This window comes from Melospiza georgiana, chromosome 9 (assembly GCF_028018845.1).
Source record: "Melospiza georgiana isolate bMelGeo1 chromosome 9, bMelGeo1.pri, whole genome shotgun sequence".
NCBI lineage: Eukaryota > Metazoa > Chordata > Aves > Passeriformes > Passerellidae > Melospiza > Melospiza georgiana.
In genome coordinates, this window is record NC_080438.1 from 1,875,621 (window position 1) to 1,903,008 (window position 27,388).

The following is a 27,388-nucleotide window of genomic DNA, read 5'->3' on the forward strand; positions in this document are numbered from 1 at the left end:
CATGAGACCAATCACAGATGCACCTGTTGCATTCCACAGCAGCAGATAACCATTATTTACATTTTGTCCCTGAGGCCTCACAGCTTCTCAGGAGGAAAAAATCCCAAGGAAAAGATTTTTCATAAAAGATGCCTGCGACACACGGGGGATCCCATATTGCAGAGCTCCCTTTCCTTGCACCTTGGCTTGTTCTCTTGAGTGCTGTTTCTCTGAGTGCCCGTGCCGTGTTTCACGTGGCTTGCTTGCCCTGCAGACCCTGGTGGACCTGTGCAGCAAGTCTCCCTGCAAGAACAAGGGCACGTGTGTGCAGACCCTGGCGCAGACGCGCTGCCTGTGCCCGCCCAGCTGGACCGGCGCCTACTGCGATGTGCCCAGCGTCTCGTGCCAGGTGGCAGCTTCACAGAGAGGTAAACCAGCATATCCTCTGGCCTTCAGCAGCTCTGGGCCCAGGCACCTCCTTGCCCCCTGCTCCCAGAGAGCTTTTCCTCCAGCTGGTCACTTCTCGAGTAAAGATGCTCTCTGCAGCTCTGGTGTGCTTGGGAGTCAAGGCTTCCTTGGTGCTCCCCATCACAAAAATGTCAGAAAGGAAGAATTAAATACTTCATGGGGCCTGAGTTTCAGTAGTGCTGTTTTACATGGACTGTCTTTTTGGAAAATGCATCATTTCTTCATGCTAAACCCCAGGCAGGCTAAACCCCAGGCAGGCTAAACCCCAGGGGTGAAGGCTGTCCCCTTCTACAAGAAAGGCATCTTGGAACTCATGATAAGTATTTTTGCAGAGAATACTGATTACTGAGTGCATTTTTTAGCCTTATAGGTTATACTATGGCCCCTCAAAGTAGTAATTTTCTACTTCAGATGATGTATATGTAAAAGATTTGGTTTTTAAGTGAACTTTGTCTGGCAACATGGCCTGTAGCCCAGGCAGATGGACACTGTCAGGCCACTTTTGTGCAGGAAATCCAGACAAGCAGATTAAGTGTCAAAGGAGAAAGTATGGGAGCTTGACACCTTTCTGGGGACATTCTAGGTACAAACACTGAACCTTTGTAGAGCAGCAATAGTATTTCAGATATGTACTCACCAGGCAGTGCTAAAGTAACACAGCAGTACAAATACTTCATGCCAGTATTGAATCCAGCAATCCAGAGAGAACAGAGCCTGACTTCATTTGTAAGCCAGTTTTGGTTCTGATCCACTGTAATTTAAGGAGTAACTCTTCAATTTAAAAGTTGCAACTCTTCAATTTGTTGGGCCTACCCATATCCATTCCTGTCTGAGCCACCAGCACTGGCAGCAATCGTGTTTTATGTGTGTGAAAAACGCCAATCATTGTTTTTAAAATTTTAAAAGTTTAATAGTAATAAAATGGTTATAAAAATAGTAATACAATTACAGTAACAATAATTTGGACAATTTGAATTAGGACAATATGAGACAATAGAAGGAAAGAGTTACAGACAGTCTGGGTAGCTTTTTCTGGGCAGCACAAGCCCGAAAAAGGACCCACATTAACAGAGGATTAACCCTTAAAAGCAACAGCCTGTTGCATATTCATACACCTCATCCATGATGCACAAATTCCATTCAAACACAGGATTCTGTCTGGGCAGTGTCAGCTTCTTCCTCTGAATCCTGACAGCGCATTTGAGGTGGGAAGAAGTTAATTTCTCCTGATAATGGAGCAAATAAATTCTCTTTCTCTGAAAGATTCAGGTGTCCTGTGGCTGCTATCTCACTGCAAGTCCTTTCTTTTAAAAAACATATCCTACATAGCATCGTTTATATTTTAACAATTTTTATAACTTAAAACTATATTTAACACAGTACTTAAGAGAATTAACACAGCGCTGCTTTCTAACACAACACAAATAATATTCATTTTAGTATTTGTGAAAATATTAAAAATCACGAAACGCCTGCATTTTTCACGCGTGTCTGCTCGCTCGTTTCAACCCCGCTCCAGGAGTCCCCGTGGACCAGCTGTGCCAGCACTCTGGGCACTGCCTCAACGTGGGGAGCAGCCACCACTGCCAGTGCCAGGTGGGCTACACGGGCAGCTACTGCGAGGTGCAGCTGGACGAGTGCGAGTCCAGCCCCTGCCAGAACGGAGCCACCTGCAGGGACCACCTGGGCGGATACCACTGCCAGGTACCGGGGGGCTAATGGGCAGCAAAGGCACCTGCAGCAATCACAAACACCTGGAACCGGTGGGGAGTGCCTTCAATTAGGTGATAAAAGCACCTGGAAGGAGTTTTTAATGTGGATGTAGCAAAAGCAGCGCTCCTGAGAGGTTTTTAAGAGTGAGTTAAGAGGTGTGGTTGGAAGGAGCTGTGGTTGATGAGCTTTTGAACTCTTTGTGACATCGGAGAGGGTGCTGTAATCTTTTTGCCTGAGGTGTGGTTTATATTAAAGTATTTGTAAAATGTATTAAAGGAATATTGTATTTTCCCTGTTGGGTGGGCAAAGTATCCCTTGCCTCCCATGGTGGAAAATGTTTTCCACTGCTTTCTGTTTATTGACACTGATGCAGAGAGTAGTGTAGACCATGAGATTGCTGTGTATCAACCTCCCTAAGCTTTTGGGAATGGTAGAACACCTTGGAAGCCCATGTCCAGAGGGAAAGGATGACTTTTATGTAAACCTTAATCCAAAACTACTAAGCCAGCTTTGGTGCTGGAGGGCATCGGGATTTGATCTGCTGTGTTTTGCAGCAATCTAATCACTTGAATTCCAATTTGCAGTGCCCTGTTAGGTGTCACATGGTCGAGTTGTGTGTTTAAGCTGCTTGTCCAGCTGCAAAGGCGGGCCTGATGTGCCCCACTGAGGGCTCCTGTGTCACTGTTGGGCTTTCTGAGCTATCTGCTAAGAAACCATTGACGCTTTTTTCTGTGCCCACAGTGTGTGCCCGGATACCAGGGGGTCAACTGCGAGTACGAGGTGGATGAGTGCCAGTTCCAGCCCTGCCAGAACGGAGGGACCTGCATCGACCTGGTCAACCACTTCAAGTGCTCCTGCCCGCCAGGAACCCGGGGTAGGCAGCTCAGCAATTAAGTGAATGTTGCAAAGGGGAATTTTCCTCTCTGGCTGCTGGTTTCACCAGACACAGTTTAAAGGGAGTGCATTCTGCTCTTTGAAGAATGTTCCCAAAGTACACTGCATCCCTTGGGATGCATATTTTCTCTTTAAAAATAAATGCTGCTTTTTTTCCCTCCCTTTTAATTTTTTTTTTCTTTTAAAGGAATAGGTCGTGGCAGTGTCCTTTGGGAATGTAGAGCCATCTTTGGCAATGTGGATGCAGGAGATTGCTGTTAAGCTCTCTCCCAAACCCTATCTGTTTTGATACAGTAAATCCAAGATTTCTTTTTGGCTAAGGTGCTATGAAATAAGTAGGAAACTTTCTTAGTTTTTGTATAACTTCCAATATCCTATACTTGCTTGAATTTTTGCGCTTCATTGTCCTCTGTCCTAGAGTCTTGTGGAAAAGAAGCTGAGTGACTACTCTAGGCTACCCTAAACTATTTCAGCATATATGAGCTCCTTTATTAAAAGTTCCATTTGGGGGAAAAAAGTTGAAAAAGAAAAGAAAATAAAAGTAGTCCACAGTTTATATCAGTAGTTTTCAGTAAGCATGATTCCACAGGCTATTTATTGTCAGGATTCTTAAAACCTAGTCTTCCCTTTTATATCTTACCTATGAACCTGGCTTCTACCTTTGAAAATACTCAAAATTTAACATTTTAACCAATCAGTAAATGCTTTCTCACTGTATGTTCTTTTTAAAGCTTATTTCTCAAGTCAGAGCAATGTAAAAATTTTAACTAAACTTTTTCTTTCTGAAATGTGTCATCTCAATGTTAGCAAAATCTTCAGATGTCAGATGGAACTAATTTCTTGTTTCATAAAGTAAATTTAAGTACAATTATAAAAGAATATATTTGCCTCTTGCCCACTCATATCACCAGTTCGTTCACTTTAGTGTGGCTCTTCCCACTCTGGATAAGTGTTTATTTCACTGTAAATCATTGTACTACCAATTATTCATGTATTGTTCTTAATATTATTCTTCAATTAAAAAAAAAAGGGGGCAAAAAAAGTACAATAAAACAAAAGCAGAAACAAACCTGCTTTTTAGGGTCTCTACATCCAAGAGTGTATTTAGGTACCAGTACCTGCATGGCCAGAATTTCTGTGTTCCACTAAATCCCCCACCATCCTTTGAGAGGTTCTGAGTGTACTGCTTTTAAACCTTCAGTCTTTCTTTGTTGAGATTAATTACTTTCTGGATGTGGCAGTTTTGTTGGGGTTTTTTTTGTAAATGAAAGGAATTGGAGGAGACTTGATACCATTATTTAGGATAGTAAAGCTTAGCTTTTGTCCCTGGCCCAGTTTGTAATTAGTACTTTACTGATGCCAGTATAAGCATCCCCCATGTTTAGGGGAAGGATTTTACTTGCTCTGGGTGGAACAACAGCAATAAACTTGCTCAGCTTCCCCTCTCTGCCCTTGTGCAGTGAAAGCAGAACCAGCACCAGACCTTGTCCCTTGAGAGGAAATCCCACAGGGAGGAGAAGAAATTGCTCTCCCTGGCTCACAGCTGCTTTTTTTTTTTTTTGTTGGTGTGCTGTGGCTTGTTTTAATGCTTGTTTAAATGCTCTTTGCCCAGGTCCAGGGCAGCCTGGTGGCAGCTTGTGGCTGTCAAGGCCAGCACGGGGCTCCCAGGCTCTGCTCAGTCTCAGGGCTAAATCAAGTGCATCTTTTTTGGGCTTGCTTTGGTTTTGTGTTTTTAATTATGCCCTTAAATTAAGTCAAGTATGAAAGCTGCCAAATACCAGGACAGCTTAGCACTGAGGACAGCCTGGATGTAAAACACATGTGCCCTAAGCCTGCTCTGAAGCTGGCTGTCTGCAGAGGGTGTGGAATTAAATGGTGTGTATTAAACTGGGATCTTTACCTGCTGATTTCAGGGACTGTGTGTGACATGGCCTTAAAACTTGATGAGCAGTGTAGGTGATGCCTACTGGAACAGAGGCTGGGCAGAGTTAAAGGAATAAAGATGGGATTTATTAGAGGCCTTGACAGGGATACACCTTTGGCAGTACAAGAACCCAGCCATGACTACACCCAGGATGGACAGTGGTTTACACATTTTCACATTTTTATAAGTTTTGGTCCATTTCCATCTTGGGGTTAATTGTTCAATTCCAGCTCCAGGTGATGCAGTCCTATCCTCCCAGTTTGCTCTCCTCCATTCCCTGTTGTTTGCACTTTTAGGGCCTGAAGCTGCAGTGGTGCCCTTGGTTGTGGGGCTGGAAAAGGATTGTTCTGTGTGACTGAACTGTGAGGAGAACCTGCCAGCACTTTCTGTGGAGTTCAGAGCTATAAACTAATGCAGCACAGAATCTGGAAAATATGAAGGCTCAAACTGAAAGCATCATAGGGAAAAGCCTGGCCAGGGCTACACTCAAGATGGACCCTGGGTCACAAGTTTTCACAATTTTATAAGTTCTGGTCCATTTCCGTCTTGGGGTTAATTGTCCAATTCCAGCTCCAGGTGATGCAGTCCCATCCTCCCGGTTTGCTCTCCTCAATTCCCTGTTGTTTGCATTTTTTGGGCCTTTTGGACCTTTTTGTTGTTTGCACTTGTTAGGCCTGAAGCTGCAGTGGTGCCCTTGGTCGTGGGGCTGGAAAAGGATTGTTCTGTGTCACCGAGCTGTGAGGAGAGCTGCTGACAGTTTTTAAGAAGTTCAGAGTTATAAACTAACGCAGTACAGAATCTTTAAGGCAAACTTAAGGCATCCCAGGGAAGGCAGCCGTGTCACTGTGTCCCCAAGCTGTCCCTCTGTCCCGGCAGGCCGGCTGTGTGAGGAGAACGTGGATGACTGCATCTCAGACTCGGGGGCTCCGCGCTGCTTCAACGGGGGGCAGTGCATCGACCAGATCGGGGGCTTCAGCTGCCTGTGCCCCCAGGGCTTCGCGGGGGAGCGCTGCGAGGGCGACATCAACGAGTGCCTCTCCAACCCCTGCAACCCGCGCGGGAGCCTGGACTGCGTGCAGCTCACCAACGACTACAGGTGCATCTGCAGGAGCGCCTTCACCGGTGAGTAGCGCACGAGCAACGGGATGGGCAGGACGGTCAGGGTGCATGGAGGTGAGAGATCTCTGCAGCCAGGGCGTGGAAGTTGTGGTTTATTGCAAAGGGCCTGGGTGCAGGGCCCTGCTGGGATTTGGGGTTTATTGCAAAGGGCCTGGGTGCAGGGCCCTGCTGGGATTTGGGGTTTATTGCAAAGGGCCTGGGTGCAGGGCCCCGCTGGGAGCTGCCAGCCGCAGCTCGGAGCAGGCCCCAGAGAAGAGAGGGGGAGAGAGAATGAGAGGGTAAGAGAGCCAAGTTCCTGTTACAGTACCATAAATCTTCTTCTGCGTTGAATATTCGAATTCTTACTAACCAATTTAGTACAATATCCTGTAGCATTTACACACAGCCTGTAAGAATCATTACATTACCACGCTGTGTTACATTTTAAACCCTAAAAACTCCTCTTTGGGCCCTTTCTGCCAAGCTGGCAGGGTCTGCTCTGACCCTTGGAGCTGTCTGCAAGCAGAGGGTGTTGTTCCATCAAAAGGGGCTTACCTTCAGCTGGCCACACCATGGTTTTCCAGTTGTCCACTAACTGAGGTATCTCAAGGCTTACTTTCATTTCAATCTCACTTATAGTTTCTATATTCTCAAAATCTTGTGCCAGACAATCATATTTATAAGGCTTTCCTGTTTCCTCTTCCCCAACAAGTAGTCATCAACATGCATTCCATTTCATGGCAGGATCTTGAGAAATGGTGGTTCTGTCCCTTCCTGGCAGTGCTGTTATCTGCCCACTTCTCTTCACAGTGTCTGATTGTTTCCCTACAGCATGTTTCAGTTTTTAAACCTTTCTTTCTTTTAAAACTTCTAAGAAATTTGGCTTCCAGAGCAGTCTCAGATGAAGGAATCTCCGGAGACACTTGGCTTCTAGGACTTCTCTTTCCTTGTGGTACTTTTCTTGCCTTCATAATTTCACATTTCTAATACTGAAAGTGTAACAGTTCATGTGTCAGCTTAGCTGTGACTTCTCCTTTTGCAAAGCAGCCATGTGCATTTTCTCTATAAATCATGTTGTCATAATGAGCTTTTGGCCCCCTTTTCTTCTCTTAGCTGCCTTTCCTCCTTGCATTGGTGATGTGGTCAGGATGGAGTATTCTGTGCACAGACAGGCTTTACATTCCTAGCTTGGTGAGCCTTCCACAATCCAACTTTGAATCACAACTTTGCAAGAATTTCCCACTGTGCAGACTTATGTCTCACTCTCTCTAGACCTCCTCTTTGTTAGTATTGCTGCTATTCTGCTTTCTGCCTCCCACTGGGCTTAAGTTTGGTCTAATAGTCTCCAGATGTGTCTTAACTTTCAGCTTTCCATTTTCCTTGTCAGTTTAACTTCTTATGCATTCAGTTTTCCTCCATTAAAACCTTTCACTTTCCCTGCTTACCAGTCACCTTTCCTGCATGCTTTACCAGCAGTTTTTACTCTTATTTTTTCTTAAAGATGCTGTGATTTTCCACTGAATTTGTGAGTTTCAGCTGCAAAGAAATCACAAAGATATATGTTTGAAGAATTCATGTAGTAGCTTTTGAATGCATTACTTATCCTGCCAGCAGAAGTTCCTGAAAGAGTGATGTATGAGGGAAGTGGAGCTGGTGGGACACTGGTGCAGGCCACCAGATGGGTTTATTTTAAGCCTGTCTGTCAAGGCTGCTTTTATGAATTATGTCTCATGTGGCTTCTGACCCTCATGGAAGGGTTGCTGGATCCTGTGCTGTGGGGAGTGCAGGCCTGCTGCACCCCAGGAGAAGCAGGGAGAGCTGCTGTGTCTCAGACATGAAGTCTGTCTGGAAATGTTAGGCACAAAGGGGAAACATGTTTCCTCCTCTAGCTGTCTGTGTTCTGCACATTCCCCACTGACCCCTGTGCCTGGGAGGGGACGGGGTGGCTTTGCTGTGGTCTGTGACTGGTGGCATGCCAGAACTCTGTGGGCCATCCTGCCCTGTCTGCTCCTGTCTGCAGAGTCCTGGCTGCACATGTCTGGAGACTTCTATTAATGTTTTCCTAGGGGGTCTAAGTCATGCTGAGATCATCCCCAACTTTTAGAAGTTTGCTGTCGGCCTGACTCTGGGAGCTGCTGCAAAGCTGGTCAGTGTATCAGTGCAGTAAGATCTCTGTCTGGCTGGTCAGTCTGAGGAGACTCTGCTTGATTCTCCTGTTCAGTTAGGGTACATCTGGTTCTGAGGGTTACAGTGTGAGCTGGCGTTGAACTCATTGAGCATCTCCCAAATAGTAAGGAGGTCTTAGGAACCCCCACACTGGTGTGGTACATCACTTCCAGCCTCTGTGCCTGGCTGACTTGGGGATGACAGCAGCACCCTCTGTCTCTGTGCTGTGTTCTGTGTGTTCTTGAGGAGGCAGGCACTGCCAGCTGTCTCCAAATGGACCTTGTGGATCTGGGGCTGTGCCTCCCTCTGTACTGCTTAGGCAGCCACGTGGAGACCACCCCTCATCCAAAGGGGCGCTCCCTCCTGAAGGAGCGCTCAGCTCACTGGTTATTGACAGTGTGTGTTGTGTGGTGATGGTTTGGGGTGGTCTCACACACGCTTCTCTGCTCTCTCTCTCTCTCTGTGTGCCCTGTCCAGGCCGTCACTGTGAGAGTGTCATCGACGTGTGCCCGCGGAAGCCGTGCCAGAACGGCGGCACCTGCGCGGTGGCCAGCAACATGCCCGAGGGCTTCATCTGCCAGTGCCCCCCGGTAAGCACCCACCCCTGCTCGCCCTGCCCTGCCTGCCCCAGCCCCAGAGCCCTCTGCCTGGGCTCTCACTGCTTACTGCAGGTGATCTACCCACATCCCTTCACTTATCTGCTCAGCAGGGAAACACAGGGCTTCCAACTGCCCCAGGAGAGTGATGCTGGCTGTTGCTACCCCAGACGTGTATGGTGTTCAAGTATCACAGCTGGCTTTTTTGTCTTAAATCTACCATTAAATTATATTAGCTTAATTAAATTAGCTTTTTTTTTTTTTGCAGTCTTTTGTTTTCTGTGCTTGCTGCAAGCTTCCCCTTGTTTGTGGCTCTTCTAGACTGTTTTCAAAATGTAACCGAGCCTTGTGATTTCCTTCTTTATCCATGAGGTTAGGTCCAGAAAGTCATGGCTGCTGCAGTGAGGCTAGAGGAGTTACAGGGGAGAAAGGATTTGCACGACACCTTGCCTCCAGCCCTCAGAGTGCTGAAGAATAGGTTTGTGGCACTGATTGTTTTGCCTTTTTTTCCCCACCCTGCAGGGTTATTCTGGAGCAAAATGTGAGTTCAACAGCCACAGTACCTGTGGACAAGTGAAATGCAAGAAGGGGGAGCAGTGCATCCAAACATCTTCTGGTCCTCGGTGCTATTGCCCCAAGCTGTCTGTGGGAGAAGAATGCCAGACACACCCAGGCTGTGCCAGTGCCCCCTGCCAGAACGGGGGCAGCTGCCACCCTCATTCTCAGCCTCCCTACTATTACTGCCAGTGCCCTGCTCACACGCAGGGCAGCCACTGTGAGCAGCCCGTGACGTTGAGCCCGGAGCCCCGAAGGTGCCTGGATTCCCAGTGTGCAGAGAAGGCCAGGGATGGCTATTGTGATGAGGACTGCAACACCCACGCCTGCCAGTGGGATGGAGGCGACTGCTCCCTGACTGTGGAGGATCCTTGGGCCAACTGCTCCTCCTCCCTGCCCTGCTGGATGCTTTTCAATGGACAGTGTGACGAGTTCTGCAACACGCCCGAGTGCCTGTTTGACAACTTTGAGTGTCAGCAAAATAGCAGGACGTGCAAGTAAGGCTCGATGCTGAGAACATTTTCTCTGTGTGACTAACATAGCTCCTGCCTGTGGCTCCCTTCTCTCCCATTGTTTCTCTGGCTGTCCTTGCTGAAAGCTTGGCATCCAGCAGTTTCTGCTGCTTTGTGTACTTCTCCATTTTTGGAGTCTGTGTGCTGTGCTCTAAGTCGATAACCTGAACAATGGTAGTGTGTTAACCTGCTTGATGGATGTGCCCTGCTTTCCCTGGAAATGTTAATAGGAGGCATTTTGCCTTGTACTAGATTTTAAGTGTGCTGCCTGCTATCCTGAATTTTTTTCCATGCCAGCAATACCTGTAGTTTAATCCCAGCTGAGCTTGCTGCTTCTGAACATGTTTTCTAGCTTGTTTGTAGCTACATTTCTTCAGTTATTTTTGACACATGCTACAGCTTTGCAGTGATGATTCACAGGAAAGTGAAGCAGGAGATGTTAGTATCTCAGTAAACAGAAAAAGCAGCTCTCTTACACTGTTACCAGAATGAAATGAATGAAATAATGGCTTCTTGGGGTGTGCCGTGCTTCCTATTTCCACCCTCTCAGGCTGCAAGCTTATCCTGGGCTTGTATCTCCTCTCCTGCCACCCTGATTAGGAGCATTGCTTTACCTCAAACGATGCTGCAGAGTGTGAAATGCTGTCCCCCAGCGTGCAGCTGTGCTGTGCAGAGCACAGATATGCTGTCCCTGCTGCAGGTATGACAAGTACTGCGCGGATCACTACGCGGACGGGCGCTGCGACCAGGGCTGCAACAGCGAGGAGTGCGGCTGGGACGGGCTGGACTGTGCCGGCGACAAGGCCGAGAAGCTGGCGGAGGGCACCCTCATCATCGTGGTCCTGATGCCCCCCGACGAGCTGCTGGAGGACGTGCGCAGCTTCCTGCGCACCCTGGGCACGCTGCTGCACACCAACCTGAGGATCAAGCTGGACTCCAAGGGGAACCCCATGGTGTTCCCCTACTACGGGGAGAAATCGGCAGCGCGGAGCCGCCGGTCGCTCGTGGTGGTTCGCAAGCACAGGGAGCTGGAGCAAGAGGTCATTGGGTGAGTGGGTGCCTCTGTCTCCCTCTGGCCCCTGGTTGTGCTGGTAACTCTTGGTTGTAGTGTTTCTAGATTTTCTAGGGCTGTAGGCTGTCTTATTGTGACCATGTTCACAGGGGTGCGAGGATGAGGGAAGACACGAGGATCTGACTCCATGTTTCAGAAGGCTTGATTTATTATTTTATGTTATATGTGTGTATATATATATATATATATATATAATATTAAAACTATATATATAATATTAAAACTATATATATATATAAAATACATTATATTAAAATCTGACTCCATGTTTCAGAAGGCTTGATTTATTATTTTATATTATATATATATAATATATTATATTAAAACTATATATATATATATATATATAATATATTATAACTATACTAAAAGGGTAGAAGAAAGGATTTCATCAGAAGGCGAGCTAAGAATAGAAAAAGAAAGAATGATAACAAAGGCTTGTGGCTCAGACAGAGAGTCCGAGCCAGCTGACTGTGATTGGGCCATTAATTACAAACAACTCTATGAGAGCAATCACAGATGCACCTGTTGCATTCCACAGCAGCAGATAATCATTGTTTACATTTTGTTCCTGAGGCTTCCCAGCTTCTCAGGAAGGAAAATCCTAAGGAAAGGATTTTTCATAATAGATGTCTGTGTCATTTTATAAATGGGAAAGTGCAACACTATTGCAACTGCCCAGTTTGGCGTTGGGGTAGGAAGGTTAATGTAAAATGCTGATGCAGTTTGACCTCCTGCTTTGGCATAAGTTTCTGTCTTCTAACTTTCTGTCACTGACTGCTGTGCCCTCTTACTGTGTCTCTGCAGCACCAAGGTGTTCCTGGAGATCGACAACCGCCAGTGTGCAGAGGACTCAGAGCAATGCTTTCACAACACAGAAGCTGCTGCAGCTCTCCTAGCTGCTCAGGCCATCAAGGGCATGCTGCCCTATCCTTTTGTGTCTGTCCAAAGTGAGTAATGGGAGAGGAAAAATTGCTTATTGAGGGGGCAGTCATCAAACTTGGGCTTGCAAAATACTCAGATTATTGATCATCGTCCTCTTGTGTCTCGCTGTTCAGTATGGTTTCTGGGAGGGGACCTGTTTGTCCCCAGTTATAGGAGTGTGTTTGTGCAAAGTGCACAGGGGGTTAGTAAGGCAGGATATTTAATTTAGAGCCAGTCACTTTAATACTTGTAGAATCAGTAATCTCTCGTGCTACAGCACTGCAGTGGTGATCTCCACACTAAAACCATTCATGTGCTTTAAGCCATGAATTCAGTGGAAAAGGTGTCATTTAGAGAGAAAGGCTGGGAGGCATTCCTCAGTCCAGTCTGCCAGATGTTTTCTCCTCTGGCAATATGTAATCTCTTTGATTTCTGCTCCATTTCCCTCAGTCTGAGGCTCAGCTGCAAACATGTTCTAGGCTGGCATTATTGCTTTTCCTAGTTGGGTTGTGCTTGTATATTCTTCCCAGGGAGGTGGTGGAATCACCATCTCTGGATGTGTTTAATTAAAGACTGGACATGGCACTTGGTGCTATAGTCTAGTTGAGGTGTTAGGGCATAGGTTGGACTTGATGATCTTAGAGGTCTCTTCCAACCTCATTATTCTGTGATTCATGTAGATCAGCTCTCTCTGTGCCAAGTGAGCATGGCTGGAGGAAGGAGCAAGATCTTTGGTTCAGCAGCCATGTACTCTGGAAAATATTTTGAGAAAGGGAAGTCAAAAAGAGGACTTACAGCAGTCTCAGTGGAGCCTCAACTCTGCAGAGACAATATGCCCCCTGTGGGAAGGGCTGTGCTGAGGAAAGAGAATCTGTTAGGTTGAAGATTGCTGTCTCCACTTTGTTAACCCCGCTGTGTTTCAACTGTAACTTTCAGGTGAGCCCTTGTTACCACCCAAGACCCAGCTGCTTTACCTGCTTGCCGTGGCAGCTCTGATCATCCTGCTGATCCTGCTGCTGGGGGTGATGATGGCCAAGCGCAAGCGCAAGCACGGCTCCCTGTGGCTGCCCGAGGGCTTCATCCTGCGCAGGGACCCCAGCAACCACAAGCGCAGAGAGCCCGTCGGGGAGGATGCTGTGGGGCTCAAGTGAGTTTGCATCTAGGCCACTCACTGGCACTCTGTTCATTGCTGCCTCGAGGATTTTGAGAATGTGGCTGAGATATGTTTCATCAAAGGCACTTAACTCTTTAGAGAAAGCTTCCTTTTAAGCTAGAACTTCTTAGGCTATTCCTCTAAATTTAAAAATGTCTGGTTTGGGCGGAAGAATTTTAATTTACTCTAATGTGTAAAATGCCAACAAGGAATCTGATCTCCTGGCTTTGTTGGGTTTTCTGACACTGAGCAGTATACATACTGTTTGCCTAATCTTCTCTTGGAATAGGTGAGACATTTTAGTTGATAGTGACAACAAACTTCTAATATCTCTAGCTCAATGCATCAAAAATGTGACTCAGAAGTAATGGCAAGTTTCAAAAGTTTTATGCAGTTTCACTTTTCCACTGAATTAAACTACTTTGCAGTTCTAAGTGCATTTAACCTCTTTTTAACTAAGTGCAATTAATCTACTTTGCAGTTCTAAGTGCCACTATTGATTGCCTGAAATTTTTGATTTCTTGGTTCCTCTGTTTGCAAGCTATCAAACTTACAGGCACCCCTTTGTTAGTCTCTGCAAGGCAGTGTAAGTAGCAGCAGTAGATCTGCTCAGGCTGCAAAGTGATATCTTCTCCTTGTTTGTCAGAAATCTGTCAGTCCAGATACCAGAGGGTAACCTGGCTGACCCTGGGACGACTGAGCACTGGGCAGGAGATGGTGGACCTCAGCCAAAGAGAGCTAAGGTAAGGAGCTCCAGCACTTAAATACCATCTGAAACTGCTGGTGAGACAAGCATCTGCATTACCTTCCCTTGCTCAAAACCTCCCTTGGCCTAGGGATTGGTAATTAATTGTATTTGAGGAGCAAATCCTCAGGTTAACACTGCCACCACAGGCTGGTGGAGAAAGTCAGTACCTTCTGTTTCAGTGTCCCCTCCCTACAGCAGCAAAAGGGACAGGAAGGTTAATGGCATGTCTTGCAGCTCAGGCCTGGTAATGTATGATGGGAGTATGAAAGCAGAAGTAAATGCAGACCACCATTAGCTTAAAAGAAAACAACCCCCCTAAAACACCAAGAAAGCAAACAAAAAACCAAAACACAACAAAAAATCCAAACTAAGGGCACCCCAAGAGCTTTGGGTGCCTTTGGCCACTTGGTGGGTGTTTTGAAGCAGCAGCTTGTGTGTGTGTGTCCAGGCTGAGGACCAGGCCCTGCTGCCCGAGGGGGACGAGCAGATCGACCAGCGCCAGTGGACGCAGCAGCACCTGGAGGCGGCCGACGTCTGCGGCAGCACCTCGCTGGCCCTCACCCCTCCCCAGGCTGACCAGGAGGTGGATGTGCTGGATGTCAACGTCAGGGGGCCAGGTCAGTGCTCCCAGGGTCTGTGTGTCCTGCCAGCCCGCCCTGTGCCCCTGCCTGGGGCTGCTGCTGGCACGAGTTCAGTGGAGTGTGCAGGGGCACCAGCGTGGTGCCCGAGGGAAGCACAGGGTGCACTGCTGGAAAGGTTAAACCATGGTCTGCAGCACATGGAATATCATGGAGCTAGGAGGAAAAGTTCCCCTAGCAAGCACCTGTAGAATCTCATTTATAACAGTGTGTGCTGTCAGAAATTCTGAATGCATAATTGTGCTGGAAATAAGCCCCAGTTTCTCCAGCTGGTTCACTGCAGATATCCATGCCAGGCTTTTCTAAGGACCAGCTTAGCAGATTTTATACCTGAGGTGTCTGTTATCAGCTGAGGAAGCAAGGATGGCCTTTTCCTGAATAAGATGACTTTTTGGCAGACAGTTTACCCCCATTAGCAGTGTGTGAGGTGTCTGTCCTGAACAGAGCAGCAATGCAGCAAAATTGTTGATGATTCTTTTTTTATTCTCTGATTTATATCTTCAGCTTATGATGGTCAAGTCATTGAATTCATAACAGAACTGTGGACTTGGAATGTTTCTTTAACATGCAGGCAGGTTTGCTGTCTCTGTCCTAAATGAGTAGATGCCCTGGGAACCCTCTCCTGCTTTTATGAGCGTAGTGCCAAAGCTGTGTAAGCTGGTAAAGGACTGGGTGGGTCACCTGGTGAGAACTGATCTCTGAGAGGAGCCAGTTGACCAAGGAGTGTGTTCTGGCTGGAAGAGCTGCAAACATGGCAATTGTTCATATGCAGAGAGAGGTGATGCTGGTGACATTGCTGCAGTGCCTTTTTCTGCTGTGTTTTGTGGGAATATTTCCATGCAATTTAAGGATGACTGGACCCATTCTCTCAGTTCCTTTCTATTGTCTTTTCTGCTCATTGACCTGTTAGCTCTCCTAAATGCAAAGGGAAGGAGGGATTTTTGTGTAATGAGTGTGAGAACGTAAACCATCAGTTTCTGCCAAATTTAAGCTTTTCTTTATTTCCCCTATTGAAACTTCTAGCTGTGTGGCAGGCTAGAAGCTTTCCAAGTGCAGGCAATAACGTTCTTAAGGCTCCAGTTTATTTTCACGTTCACCCAGAGCTTTGTCCAACAACAGCAATGAAATAATTCTGACCTGTGAGTTGTTTTCCTGCCATCCAGATACAATTGTGAAGCTTGCAGCAAGCTGCTCTAAGTTATTTCTCTCTGTGGCATCAGAAGCAAGCAGCTGTCAAGGGCAGAAATAATTTTATAAGTCTGAGAGGTGTTGGAATAAGGGGTTAGTAAGGAGGGGTAGGATTTCTCATAGTTAATGTGGCTGTTTCTCTGCCCTGGCCACCCTCACTTTCACAGGCAGTTGGAAAAAATGGGCCCCTCTGAGAGGTAGTTGCCCTCCGTCCCAGGAAGTCCAAAAGTGGATTTCACACCCCAGCAATGCTTTGCTGCCCCTAATTAATTACAAAGGGTGTTCAGGCTGACTGCCTTGAGTGCAGGTGTCAGGGCTGGAGCCGCCTGAGGCTGGGTGAGTTAGATCCTGGCTGCAGGTGCAGGTTGAACAGCAGAGATCTCTTCCTGAGAGGGGAGAATCACCTCAGTGTTTCTAAGGGTTTGTGCTCTCTCTTAACCCACATCTTCTGCAGTCCCTCAAATCTGGGGGTATCCAAGATCTCCAGTGTCCTCCAGAAGCATTTCCTGGAGATTTTCCCTGTGGGTTCCTTATATCCCAGCTTTCAGTGCCTTGTGCCTGACCTTCAGGAGTACCTGTCTGGTGAACTCCTGACTTTACTGCCTCACTCTGCGTTTTACATGTACTCAGGGGCTGTCCTGCTGCAAGACAGCAAACAGAAGAGTTTTTATAAAATGCTGCCCCCACCTTTGTCTCCCCATGCTATTCTTTTGCTGTGTCCCCCAGAGCAGTGAGGACATTCTTTTCACTGCAGTTATTGTGAATGTGTAACCAGGGTAATGCAATTATAGCATAACTAGTAACACCACCTATAATTAAAATTGATGAACTGTCTCTATTATATGCCCCTCTTTTTTTCAGTTACTGAAACTTCAGTGGTTTAGACTGGAATTTTCCATGCTGGATGTCTGCCTCCAGCTGGATACTTTTGGGTTCTTTTCCAGCTCTTTGAGAGAACAAGCTGGAAGGGGGAATAAAGACATTGTGTCCACAGCTTTTTTTTTTTCCCTAGTAGTCCATCAAGCACTTAATTGTGACTGTCTAGCTGGATGTGCTTTTGCTAGCCTCATAAAACCAGCCGTGTGTGGCCAACTTGCAAGGCTGTGACAAGAGCTGCATGTACCTGAGAAACTCTGGGGAGGGTGACAGCAAATTATTCCAGGGATTTAATGCTGTGCTGTCCCTTTGGAGAAGCTAGGCACGAACATCCAGGATAGCTGCAGTGATTGAGCAAGCCAGACCCGGCCTGTGAGTGGTTTTTTCCCAGAGCTGGGGTGCTGGGGGAAAGGAAATCTCCTTTCTGTGCTCTGTGTCTCTGCTCTTTGTGCTGTGGCAGTACGGAGGAGAGCACAGCCTGACTGGAATATTGAGGAGAGTTCATTTGGGACAAGGGAGCAGAGCCAGCAGCAGGAGGGAGCAGCACAAAGGGAGGTACAGCTTTGCAGAGCAGCAGAGAGGGTCTGCAGACAGGGCTGGATCTTGGAACTGAACCCAGCTCTTGGCTGCTGTCTGTCCAAAGCCTGGGGAAGGAAAGGAAAGGAAAGGAGGCTGTGTGTCCTGTGGTGGGGAGCCACTAGGAGGAGCGTGCAGGCTGCTGGAGCCGGGCAGAGCCTGCTCCTCCAGTGCCCCTGCTGGAAACGCACATTTCTACAAAGTTTAGGGACTGTGCTAAAGCAGAGAGCCAGGAAGCTCAGTGATCAGAAGCTGGGAAGGGGAGCAGGGCATTAGAGCTGTGTGTGTCACTTCCAGGAGGAGATACCACCTTGTTGATGTGCCCAGTGTGGCTTTGTGCTCTGTGACTGAGAGCTGTGCAGGCAGAGCAGCTGCTGTTTGTCCCCTGCTTGCCCATGGGATAAATCAGGTACTTGCTGAAAAAATTATATTTCTGCTGGTGGGCTCCAGTGGAGCGATCAGCAGGGTGAGGTTCCCCTCTGCTGCCACCTCAGTCCCTCTTGCTTTCCAGGTGCCTCTGAAGGATGTGCAGGAAAGCAGTAAAATCAGCAAGGAAGCATCACTGACTACAGCTGCAGTTTGGGGGCTTTAGGGAATGTCACGTAACATTCAGAGGCTGCTAGAATTGAAACACTCGGCATTTTTATGGGTTGCTGAAAATATGTGGAGATGTTTTAAATCTTAATTATCCTGCATTGAGGAGGGTGTAACAAGGGTGAAAGATCAGCAGCATGAGGTGATCTTCCTGCACTGTCCTCTCTGATTGGCAGAGAGGGAGGTTCATCAGAAGGGGAGCTGAGTTAAATTAGAGCTTTGGAGGAGTCTTTCCACTGACAATGCAGGGATCCTGGTTGGATGAGTGTGACTTTAGCCTTTGTGGGCATCCCATCACTGGAGGCTTGAGGAGAGTAAGACCAATAGCTCCCAGAGTACTCAGAGTGTGTGAGAATATTCATCCTGGGGCATATGTCAGCTTTGAGTGCTCGACTGTCACAACTTCAGGATCCTTCTTGTGATAACCTGGCTGTAGATTTGAAGGCTTTAACTTCAGGTTAACATTTGAAGTGAATGTCACTGATGTCACCAGTAATCAGTGGCTAGTTGTTGAATAATTTTTCCTTCAGCTGTTTCTTTTCCCCAAGGGTGTGATTAGAACATCCATACAAACAGTTACACTGAGTGGTCAAATTACTTTGATTTTTATAGCCCTCCTCTCAGCTAGCCTTTGCTTTTTGTGGAAGTTTTACACTTCAGCAGCAAAGATTTTCTGTTTTATGATGATCTTAGTCTTTAGAGGAATATCTTAAGTTCTGTTGGGTTTGCAGTAGGTTTGCATCCCATCACTGGAGGCTTGAGGAGAGTAAGACCAATAGCTCCCAGAGCACTCAGAGTGTGTGAGAATATTCATCCTGGGGCATATATCAGTTTTGAGTGCTCGACTGTCACAACTTCAGGATCCTTCTCGTGATAACCTTGCTGTAGATTTGAAGGCTCTTGTCTGCATTTCACTTCAGGCTAATATCTGAAGTGAATGTCACCAATAGTTGGTGGCTAGTTGTTGAATAATTTTTCCTTCAGCTGTTTCTTTTCCCCAGGGATGTGATTAGTGTGATTAGAACATCCGTACAAACAGTTACTCTGAGTGGTCAAATTACTTTGATTTTTATAGCCCTTCTCTCAGCTAGCCTTTGCTTTTTGTGGAAGTTTTACACTTCAGCAGCAAAGTTTTTTTTGTTTTATGATAATCTTTAGAGGAATATCTTAAGTTCTGTTGGGTTTGCAGTAGATTACTCATGCTTGGAAGGAAGACAACTCGCTAACTGTGGGACTTGAGGAAGAGGTCTGTGTTAAAGCAGCTGTCTGGACAGGAGGGACTGTGTGTAGCTCAGGAGGAAGGCTTGTAGGAGGGTTCCCATGCCTCTGCCAGGTTCCTGTATGCCCATCTCCCCCCTGCAGACGGCTGCACCCCGCTGATGCTGGCATCCCTGCGTGCGGGCGGCTCCGACATCAGCGAGGACGACGAGGACGGGGAGGACTCCTCAGCAAACATCATCACAGACCTCATCTACCAGGGGGCCAACCTGCAGGCTCAGACAGACCGCACGGGGGAGATGGCCCTGCACCTGGCAGCCCGCTACTCCCGGGCCGACGCTGCCAAGCGGCTCCTGGACGCCGGGGCCGATGCCAACGCCCGGGACAACATGGGGCGCACCCCTCTGCACGCGGCCGTGGCTGCCGACGCCCAGGGCGTCTTCCAGGTATGGCCCCTGGGAGCTCTGTGCTCATGTGGGCCTGTCCAAGCGGTGCTCTGCTCGCTCACGAGCCTTCCACAGTGTGGTGGTGAGGCAGAGCTGGTTTACATCCAGTTTGCTTGGGTATTCACAGCTTGAAGGGCTCGGCGTGTATTTGTTTGGTCTGTTTGCCCCTGTCTTTCTGGGTCCTTGCATTTCACTGCTCAGGCTGCTTTGTCATTGTAAAATTTCTCTTGAGATTCTGCCAAATCCTCAGTTTTGGTCTGTAGTGGTATTGAGAAAGGTCCATCTTGCCCTGTTGTCCAGATCCTGATCCGTAACAGAGTGACAGACCTGGACGCTCGGATGAACGATGGGACGACCCCGTTGATTCTGGCTGCACGTCTGGCTGTGGAAGGGATGGTGGCTGAGCTCATCAATTGCCAGGCTGATGTCAATGCTGTGGATGACCACGGTAATGGGAACACCACGTGCCAGGCTGGGCAAATAATTGCCGTGGTGTGAGCAGGGAGGGGTGGGTTGTGCTCTCCCAAAGTGGGAGCTCTGCATTTAATTTCATAGCTAAATCACACGCTGGGCTCTCCTGCAAAGTCCTCCAGTGGTTATAAACTACAGGCTGCTGCTCAGTGGCTTGGTTAAACAGTGCTGTAGGAGAAGCAGAATATCTCCATGGTTTGTTAGTGACGTTGTTGTGTTTCCCTGCAGGTAAATCTGCTCTTCACTGGGCTGCTGCTGTCAACAATGTGGAAGCAACACTAGTACTGCTGAAAAATGGAGCCAACAGAGACATGCAGGATAACAAGGTACAGTGTGGCAGTGCTCAGCAGGCCTGTGCTTCCTATCTCAAAGCATCTCTTTGCTGTTGGTAGTGAGTTTAGTTCATATTTACTGAACTGAGTGCTCAGTGCAGGTCTTCCAAACCCAGACTGTGACTGGAGCTCTCCCCAGGTGCTGGGTGTATTACAGGGTTCCTGATGTGGGAGAGCAGTTCTCTTCCTTGTTTGGCCAGGTGCTGGGCATCAATGCTGTCCTGCTTTCCTTGCAGGGGAGGAATGCAAGACACAGTCAGTGCTGTGTGAGAGCAGCAGGTGAAGTGCTGCTGGTCTCAAACAGCTGGATTGCAGTTAGCAGACAGAAAAATACCTGGTGGCACAGCAGCAATGCTGTCCTGTGATGTTTCCAGGGATCTCAGTGCAGAGTGGAGATGGGGGACAAGCTCCTCTGTTTGACAGGCTGCACTGTGCAGATGTTCTGTAGCCTCACTGTTAGTTTTTGCTGTGTCTTAGTCCTTGATTTATCTCCTCTGCCTAAAGCAGCTTTTTTGGATTATTATCACTCAGTGGATTTTAGAGGTAGCAACAAGTTCTAGTTCCTCACTGGGCTGTTTTAGCCTTTTGTACCTCTCCCTCATAGGAGGCAATAGGGGAAAGGCATCAGGTGCTTTCATGGTTCCTCCAAGGATCCAGGGCACAAGAGTGCCCTTCCTGGTGGGAAAGTTCAGCCTGTGCTCCACAGCTGTGTATGAAATTATCTGTAATCTGCCTTTTTCAGTGGGCAGCTCTCAGGATGGGTGGCTTTTGGAGGCTGTTAACGTGACACTGCATTATGCAGTGCTTGCCAGTCTGCCACACCATAAGGGATCACGAGTTGTAAGTCAGTCCCCCCACACTGGAGCTGCTAAAATATTTACTCTGTGTTTCCAGGAGGAGACTCCACTCTTCCTCGCTGCTCGTGAAGGCAGCTTTGAAGCAGCAAAAATCTTGCTGGACCATTTTGCCAACCGAGACATCACGGACCACATGGACCGGCTGCCGCGGGACGTGGCCCAGGACCGCATGCACCACGACATCGTGCAGCTCCTCAACGAGTACAACGTGGCCCACAGCCCCGCCGGGCACCCCGGGGCCATGCTGAACTCTGCCCTCTCCCCTGTCATCTGTGGCCCCAACAGGTCCTTCCTCAACCTGAAACACGCGTCACTAAGCAAGAAGTCACGAAAGCCGAATGCCAAAGGCATGCCCACCAGCCTCACCAAAGATGCAAAGAGGAGGAGGAAGAAGTCCCTCAGCGAGGGCAAAGGGCAGTTCTCAGAGAGCTCCGTGACCCTGTCACCAGTGGATTCCCTGGAGTCTCCCCACGCTTTTGCATCTGAACCGACCTCCTCTCCCGTGATGCCGTCGCCGGGGGTGCTGCACTCGTCGCCCAGCTCGCTGCTGACGGCTCCGTCGGTGCAGGCCGCGCACACCATGTCCTTCTCCAACCTGCACGAGATGCAGCCCCTGGGCCGCGGCTCCGGCACGGTGCTGCCCTCCGTCAGCCAGCTGCTGTCTCAGCACAGAACCACCCCTCCCAACAGCGGGCTGGGCAGGCTGCGGCCAGGCAACGTCTCCAGCGAGTGGATGAACCGCATGGAGGTGAACGAGTCCCAGTACAACGAGATGTTCGGCATGGTGCCCCAGGTGATGCATTCCCACCCCAGCGTTCCTCAGCAGAGCGGCTTGGTTCAAGCGGACGCCAAGCACCTAGGGGTGTCCAGGGAGTCTCTGCCCCCCATCATGACTTTCCAGCTGGTTCCCAAGGGCAGCATAAACCAGCAAGCACTGCCGCAGCAGGCCCAGTCCAACTGCGCTCAGAATATGGCTGGCCCTCTTAGCTCCATGTACCAGATCCCAGATCTAGCCCAGCTGCCCAGCGCCTCGTTCTCCATGGCTGCCATCCCTCAGCAGGACGGGCAGGTGGCTCAGACGGTCCTCCCGGCCTACCACCAGTTCCAGAGCTCGATGGGGAAGTACCCCACGCCTCCCTCCCAGCACAGCTGCTACTCCTCGGCCACAGAACGGACTCCTAGCCACAACCGGCACTTACAAGGGGAGCACCCGTACCTGACTCCGTCGCCCGAATCTCCGGACCAGTGGTCGAGCTCTTCCCCCCACTCTGCCTCTGACTGGTCTGACGTGGCCACCAGTCCCAGCAACAACCAGCGCGGGCCAGCGGCCGCCCACATGCCCGAGCAGCAGCGGAACAACATGCAGGTGTACGCCTGAACTAAAGCGGACTCCAGAACTCATGAAGGTCTTCCAGGATGGAAATGAAGAACCATTTTAGTATCCAAGAGTCTTAATGAGCCCAGGATGTTCTTTCGTTGGAGGGACTGTGGTCGCTGTAGACTTGTATGCTTTCATGCTAAATGGAGAACTGTAGAAGCTGGTGATGGAGAAGACCAGCTGGGTCACTTCTGACCGACTGGACGTGACTGCTGTCTGCACTGGATTCTCCAGTCTGCTTTTAAACACGTTCCACCGTTGCTTTGGGGAGACAGCTCTTCAGCTTAGTACATCTTGCGGTCATTTCTCCAGAAATTTAGCCAAAACCAGCTTTGTATCCTTATTTTGTTACTCCTCCTGTTACCCACATAACCTCTCTCTGAAGCACCTTCTACTAGTTCTCCTCGAGTTCAAGTTGCCTTGTCTTGACACAGCTCAGAGCTGCACCCACATTCCTAGCCCTGCTCCTTCCCTCGTCCACTCTTGCTCAGCAAGCGAGCTGGACCTCCCAAAACACCTGCAGGTCAAGTGACATCTCCTGTCACACAGCTTCACCCTTTCCTCTTCAGGAGTCCTTGCCTTGTAGAGACCCACTAACACCCCTTAGCGTTCTCACTGCCTGCTCCCCAGGTATTATGAGATTATATATACATATAGTCTTTTTAGGTTGTTTGTTTTGTTATTTTCCCTCCCAAAAACGCTGGTCTGACCTGGTCTTCCCACCACGGTGGCCTGTGGGCCCATCTCTTCTCCGAGACACCCCTGACCATTTTGACACACTACCCTCCCCATGCCCCCATCCTGCCAGCAGTGTCCATGACTGCCTCCGTGGGCTCCCATGCCAGAAGAGATGCACTGCAACTGATACAGGCCTTTTGGGATGAGCACGAGTGTTTCAAAAACTGGTAACACAAGCTCCCAGCGTTCTTGCACAGTAGTCCCCTCCCCTCCATCCAAGGGTGGCTGTGTGTCCTGTCCTCCAGATACCATATGCTGCCTCTTTATGGTGTTAATCAACAAGTGCCAAACATGTGGTTACATGTTTGCGGTGTGTGTCCTTCTGCGTCAGGAGTGACATCCAGCCCTGTGAGAAGTGTCCCTGGGCCACAGCCGCCTGTCCTCCCCTCGCAGCGCACGGAGGCCGCAGCACTGACTGCCCCGCAGGCCTCCAGCGGCTGGGCTGTGGCAGCAGACCAAATAGCTCAGAAACCATTGCCTGTGCAGCTTGGTGCTCAGCTCTGGGGCTGTCCTGTGCCCTCAGCTCCAGCCTGAGCGGAGATCTCCCAGCCCAGGTGGCCTCTGTGGGACAGTAGGGCCGCTCGTGGTGCGGCCGCCTCCTCGGTTTGGGGCTGTGGCAGCCAGCTGGCACTGACCTTGGCACACGGCCGCCCCTTCTGCTTTGTCCTCAAGAGCAGCGCTTCTCCGAAGGGCTCCAGACCAGCCAGCAGCCGAAGTGAAAACACTGTGGGGATGGTTTGCTCCTACCTCTTCAGGGGAGTGCTGCAGACACGTCTTCCAAAGAGCTCGGGGCGCCGGCTGCTGCCAAAGGACTGAGGGCCGCTCCCCGGCGAGCCGCCATCCAACACCCTACCGTGTACAGTATTGTCTCTGCTCTTCCCTCCGCTCTAATCAAGAGTCAAAGTTGCTTTGCTTTTCTTGTTTTGTTTTGTTTTCCGATTCCACCTAATGGTACATGAAGGCAGGGCCTCAGGAGGAGCTGGTTCCCGGGGCCATCGCTTTGGGCTGTACTTTTTAGTTTTTAGTTTTTAGCTCTGTGTGTGGAGCTGCCGCTTTTCCTGGCTCACACAGCATTCCCAGCACGCTGGCTGCAGCGGGGCAGCTGACTCAGACCTCCAGGGGTCTGTCCAGGTACACCTTTCACTGCAAAAAATGAAGTGTTGCTACAACCATGCTAAAGAAACAAAGGGCTTTTGCTCGTTAGCTCCAAATAACCAAGTGCCTTTTTATATATGTGGCTACCTTTTACAAGATGAGTGCTTTCTGTGGAATGAAGCCGGTTCTGTGCCTGGCTGTTAATATGATGGCCCTCTGCCTTTCTTCTCTATTTTTTTTTAACTACTTGTAAAGATAATATCTCCTTAAGGTGGTATTTTATCTCGTAAGTTGTAGAGTAACCATTCACACAGCAGCATTTTCCTATATTAATAATGGAAAATATTTGCTTATTTTTACATTTTTTATAAAAGTCTTTTATGAAAATAGTTGCTGCCAAATGTATAAGCAATTTTTATCCCCAGAATAAAAAGTATGTGCCCAGTGTCTGTGTGATGCTGCTTTCATCTTGTTTTCCTGGCTACTGTGGCACAGCCACTGGCTTCTAAATAAGTCAGGAGTGCTCTGTCCCAGCACCACATGAACCCCACATGTAGCTCCACCCAGGAGAGCTGGAAGCAGCCTGGAGTGGGTGTAGCAGGTGGATTTTGGGTCTCTTGGTTAGCTGGGAAGGGGGCAGTAAGCAGCAGCCAAGCAGCTGGGCATACTGGGAAGGATGGGGAGGGACTGGGATGGGCCCTTTCCTGGGCACTTTGGGTGAGAGCTCTCTCTTGCCTGTGGGAGCCAGGGAAGGCTTTTAGGAAGGTGCTGAGCGAGTGTGGGCCGGGCAGCGGGGCTGTGGATTCACTCACTCACTCACTCACTCACTCACTCACTCACTCACTCACTCACTCACTCACTCACTCACTCACTCACTCACTCACTCTCTCAGGTCCTGCTTGCTGCCCTTGGCTCTTCCCTGTCCTTCCAGTAGGGAAGAGGATCCACATCCCTGGAGCTGGGGCTGCCTCAGCAGCTGATGCATGGAATCCTTAAGGCTGGAACTGGAACAGACCCCTAAAGTTATCGAGTCCAACCTTTAACCTGGCACTGTTTTGTTCACCCCTTAACCATGTCCCCAAATGCCACATACAGATGGTTTTGGAGCATTCCAGGGATGGTGATTCCATCTCTTTCTGGGCAGCTTGATCCAATGCCTGACTGCACTTTCATTGACAAAATTTGCCCTCATGTCCTGTCTAAACCTCCCCTGGTGCAACCTGAAGCCATTTCCTCTCATCCTATTGCCTCTTACCTGGAGAAGAGACCAACCCTCACCTGTCTACTGCCTCCTCTCAGGTTGTTGTAGAGTGTGATAAGGTTCCCCCTGAGCCTCTATTTCTCCAGACTAAAGAGCATGAAGATGTGTGATTCTCCAGCCCCTGAAACAGGGAACCACCCCTCCTCAGTGCTGGTCTCAGGCAGGGAGAGTTTGACTTGAGCAATCAGAAAACGAGCAGTCAAAAGCTGCTGAGATGTGTTTGCAGCACAGAGGTGCCACTGAAGCCTTGGGCTCCCCTGGTGCTCACCTGGCTCTTCCCCAGCTCTTGCTGTGGGCTCAGATGGACCCAGTAGCTGAGTTATGGTGCTGAGCTGGGGTAAAGTTGCTGGGGGCATTTTAAGGGTTTAATATTCAAACAGTGCAGCTTCTTTATCTCCTGGTAGAGCCAGCTGGGCGAGTCCAAACCTCCGGGAGGCATTCATCCACCTTCTCCCACGGCTTGCACTTCTGTGCCAAAGTTTAGCGAGCTCTGCTGAGCCCCTGGCACAGCAGCATCCAGCTCCCTGGTGCTCAGGCTGAGACTTGACGCTGTCTCCTGGGGCTGCTCCTGCCTCCTGCCCATCCCAGCGTGGCCAGGGGCTTGTGGAAACTTGCTGTGCTGCATCCACACTGAACCATCCAGGCAGGGAGCTGCCGCGTCCCTTATCTAACTGAGGAGTAGTGCAGGAGCCTGAGGCTCCTTGGGGGAGATTTTTCACTGTTTTTCCATCAATCAAGGGTGGAGTTCTGTTTTCTGGGGAGTTGCTGTGTTTGCAGGGTTTTGCCATTGATCAGAGCAGCTGATGTGTGGCAGGTTGTTTCTTTCGGAAGTGATAGCAGGCAGCAGCTGTGTTTGGACACGAGAAGGTCTCACCCCAGAGGATGCCTGGCAAGCAGCAGCAGCTCTGTCCCGCTGTGTGGGTGAAGGAGAGGGGCCTGATCCCTCTCCCTTCCCGGGGCAGGAGCCAGACCTGCCCCTGCACGCCGGCAGAGCAGCTCCCTGTGGGTGTAGCAGCGTTCACTGACTGACTGCGTGTTCCAGCAAATGCTGCTGCAGAGGAGAGCCCGTGGCAGGTCCCTGGGCTGTGCAAGGCTTGGGCCTGACACAAAGATTTCCATGTGGGGGAAGCAGGGCTGGCCCTGGCTCTGGATCCTCTGCAGGCCACACTAATGCTGGTGAGCCCCAGGGCTGCTCCCCTCCTTCCCACCGGCCTCCGCCAAGGGTTTTGGGGAGGGAGAGGGCATTGGCCAGAGCTGGCAGCAGGATAATCATTCAGAGCTGCTCTGCTCCATCAGGAGCCAGCAAAGTGACTCTGCAGAGTGGCCTGGTGGCAGCAGGACCGTGGAGAACTCCACAGGTGCAGAGAACAGCCCGGGGCGAGGAGCAAGGACCGTGGCAGGGAAGGCTGTGCCAGCCCTTGCCGCAGGGCTCCGGCTGCTGGGCCCGGAGCTCATCCCTGTGCTCCATGCCGGCATGCTGGGGCTGCAGGGAGCTGCTGGGGCAGGGGGCTCTGCCGGGGGAGCTGCCCCTTCCCCCCGGAGGGACACAGTGACGAGGGCTTGCGTCACGGCCGGGCCCGAGGGCTGGGCATCCTCGCCGCTATCTGATGGCACCGCCAGCCCCCGGCTGCAGGCTGTTCCCACATCCCGGCCTCCCATCCTGCTCGCAAATATCCCCCGGCAGTTCAAACAAGGGCGGTGTGTGGGTGACGCATGGCACAGGCGGGCAGGGCGCGGGGCCCGGCCGGGTGCCATCCCCTGGCTGGGGACGGGGGCAGTGCCGGGGGTCGGAGCCACGGCAGGGTCCCGCTGGTGGCGGGGATGCCCTGGCCGGGATCGGGGATCACCGCGGGGCCCACCCCCGGCAGCCCTCGGGCGATGCAGGGCTGGCGCAGCGGGCATCCCTGCCAGGTGCCAG

At 49.8% G+C, this 27,388-nt stretch overlaps 1 protein-coding gene across 1 annotated transcript in view; it reads left to right on the forward strand.

Annotated features, from left to right (window-relative positions):
- NOTCH2 (notch receptor 2) overlaps positions 1-24,654 on the forward strand; it is a 94,566-nt gene extending 69,912 nt beyond the window's left edge. Inside the window, exons 19-33 of the mRNA XM_058029807.1 lie at positions 254-407; positions 1,967-2,151; positions 2,902-3,034; positions 5,855-6,100; positions 8,720-8,832; positions 9,361-9,890; positions 10,606-10,953; positions 11,785-11,927; positions 12,838-13,048; positions 13,701-13,797; positions 14,251-14,419; positions 19,037-19,338; positions 19,639-19,786; positions 20,038-20,135; positions 21,036-24,654. Coding sequence (XP_057885790.1) covers positions 254-407; positions 1,967-2,151; positions 2,902-3,034; positions 5,855-6,100; positions 8,720-8,832; positions 9,361-9,890; positions 10,606-10,953; positions 11,785-11,927; positions 12,838-13,048; positions 13,701-13,797; positions 14,251-14,419; positions 19,037-19,338; positions 19,639-19,786; positions 20,038-20,135; positions 21,036-22,376 — 4,218 coding nt within the window. The 3' untranslated portion in view covers positions 22,377-24,654. The remainder of the gene's footprint in view (positions 1-253; positions 408-1,966; positions 2,152-2,901; positions 3,035-5,854; positions 6,101-8,719; positions 8,833-9,360; positions 9,891-10,605; positions 10,954-11,784; positions 11,928-12,837; positions 13,049-13,700; positions 13,798-14,250; positions 14,420-19,036; positions 19,339-19,638; positions 19,787-20,037; positions 20,136-21,035) is intronic.
- The last annotated feature ends 2,734 nt before the right edge of the window (positions 24,655-27,388 follow it).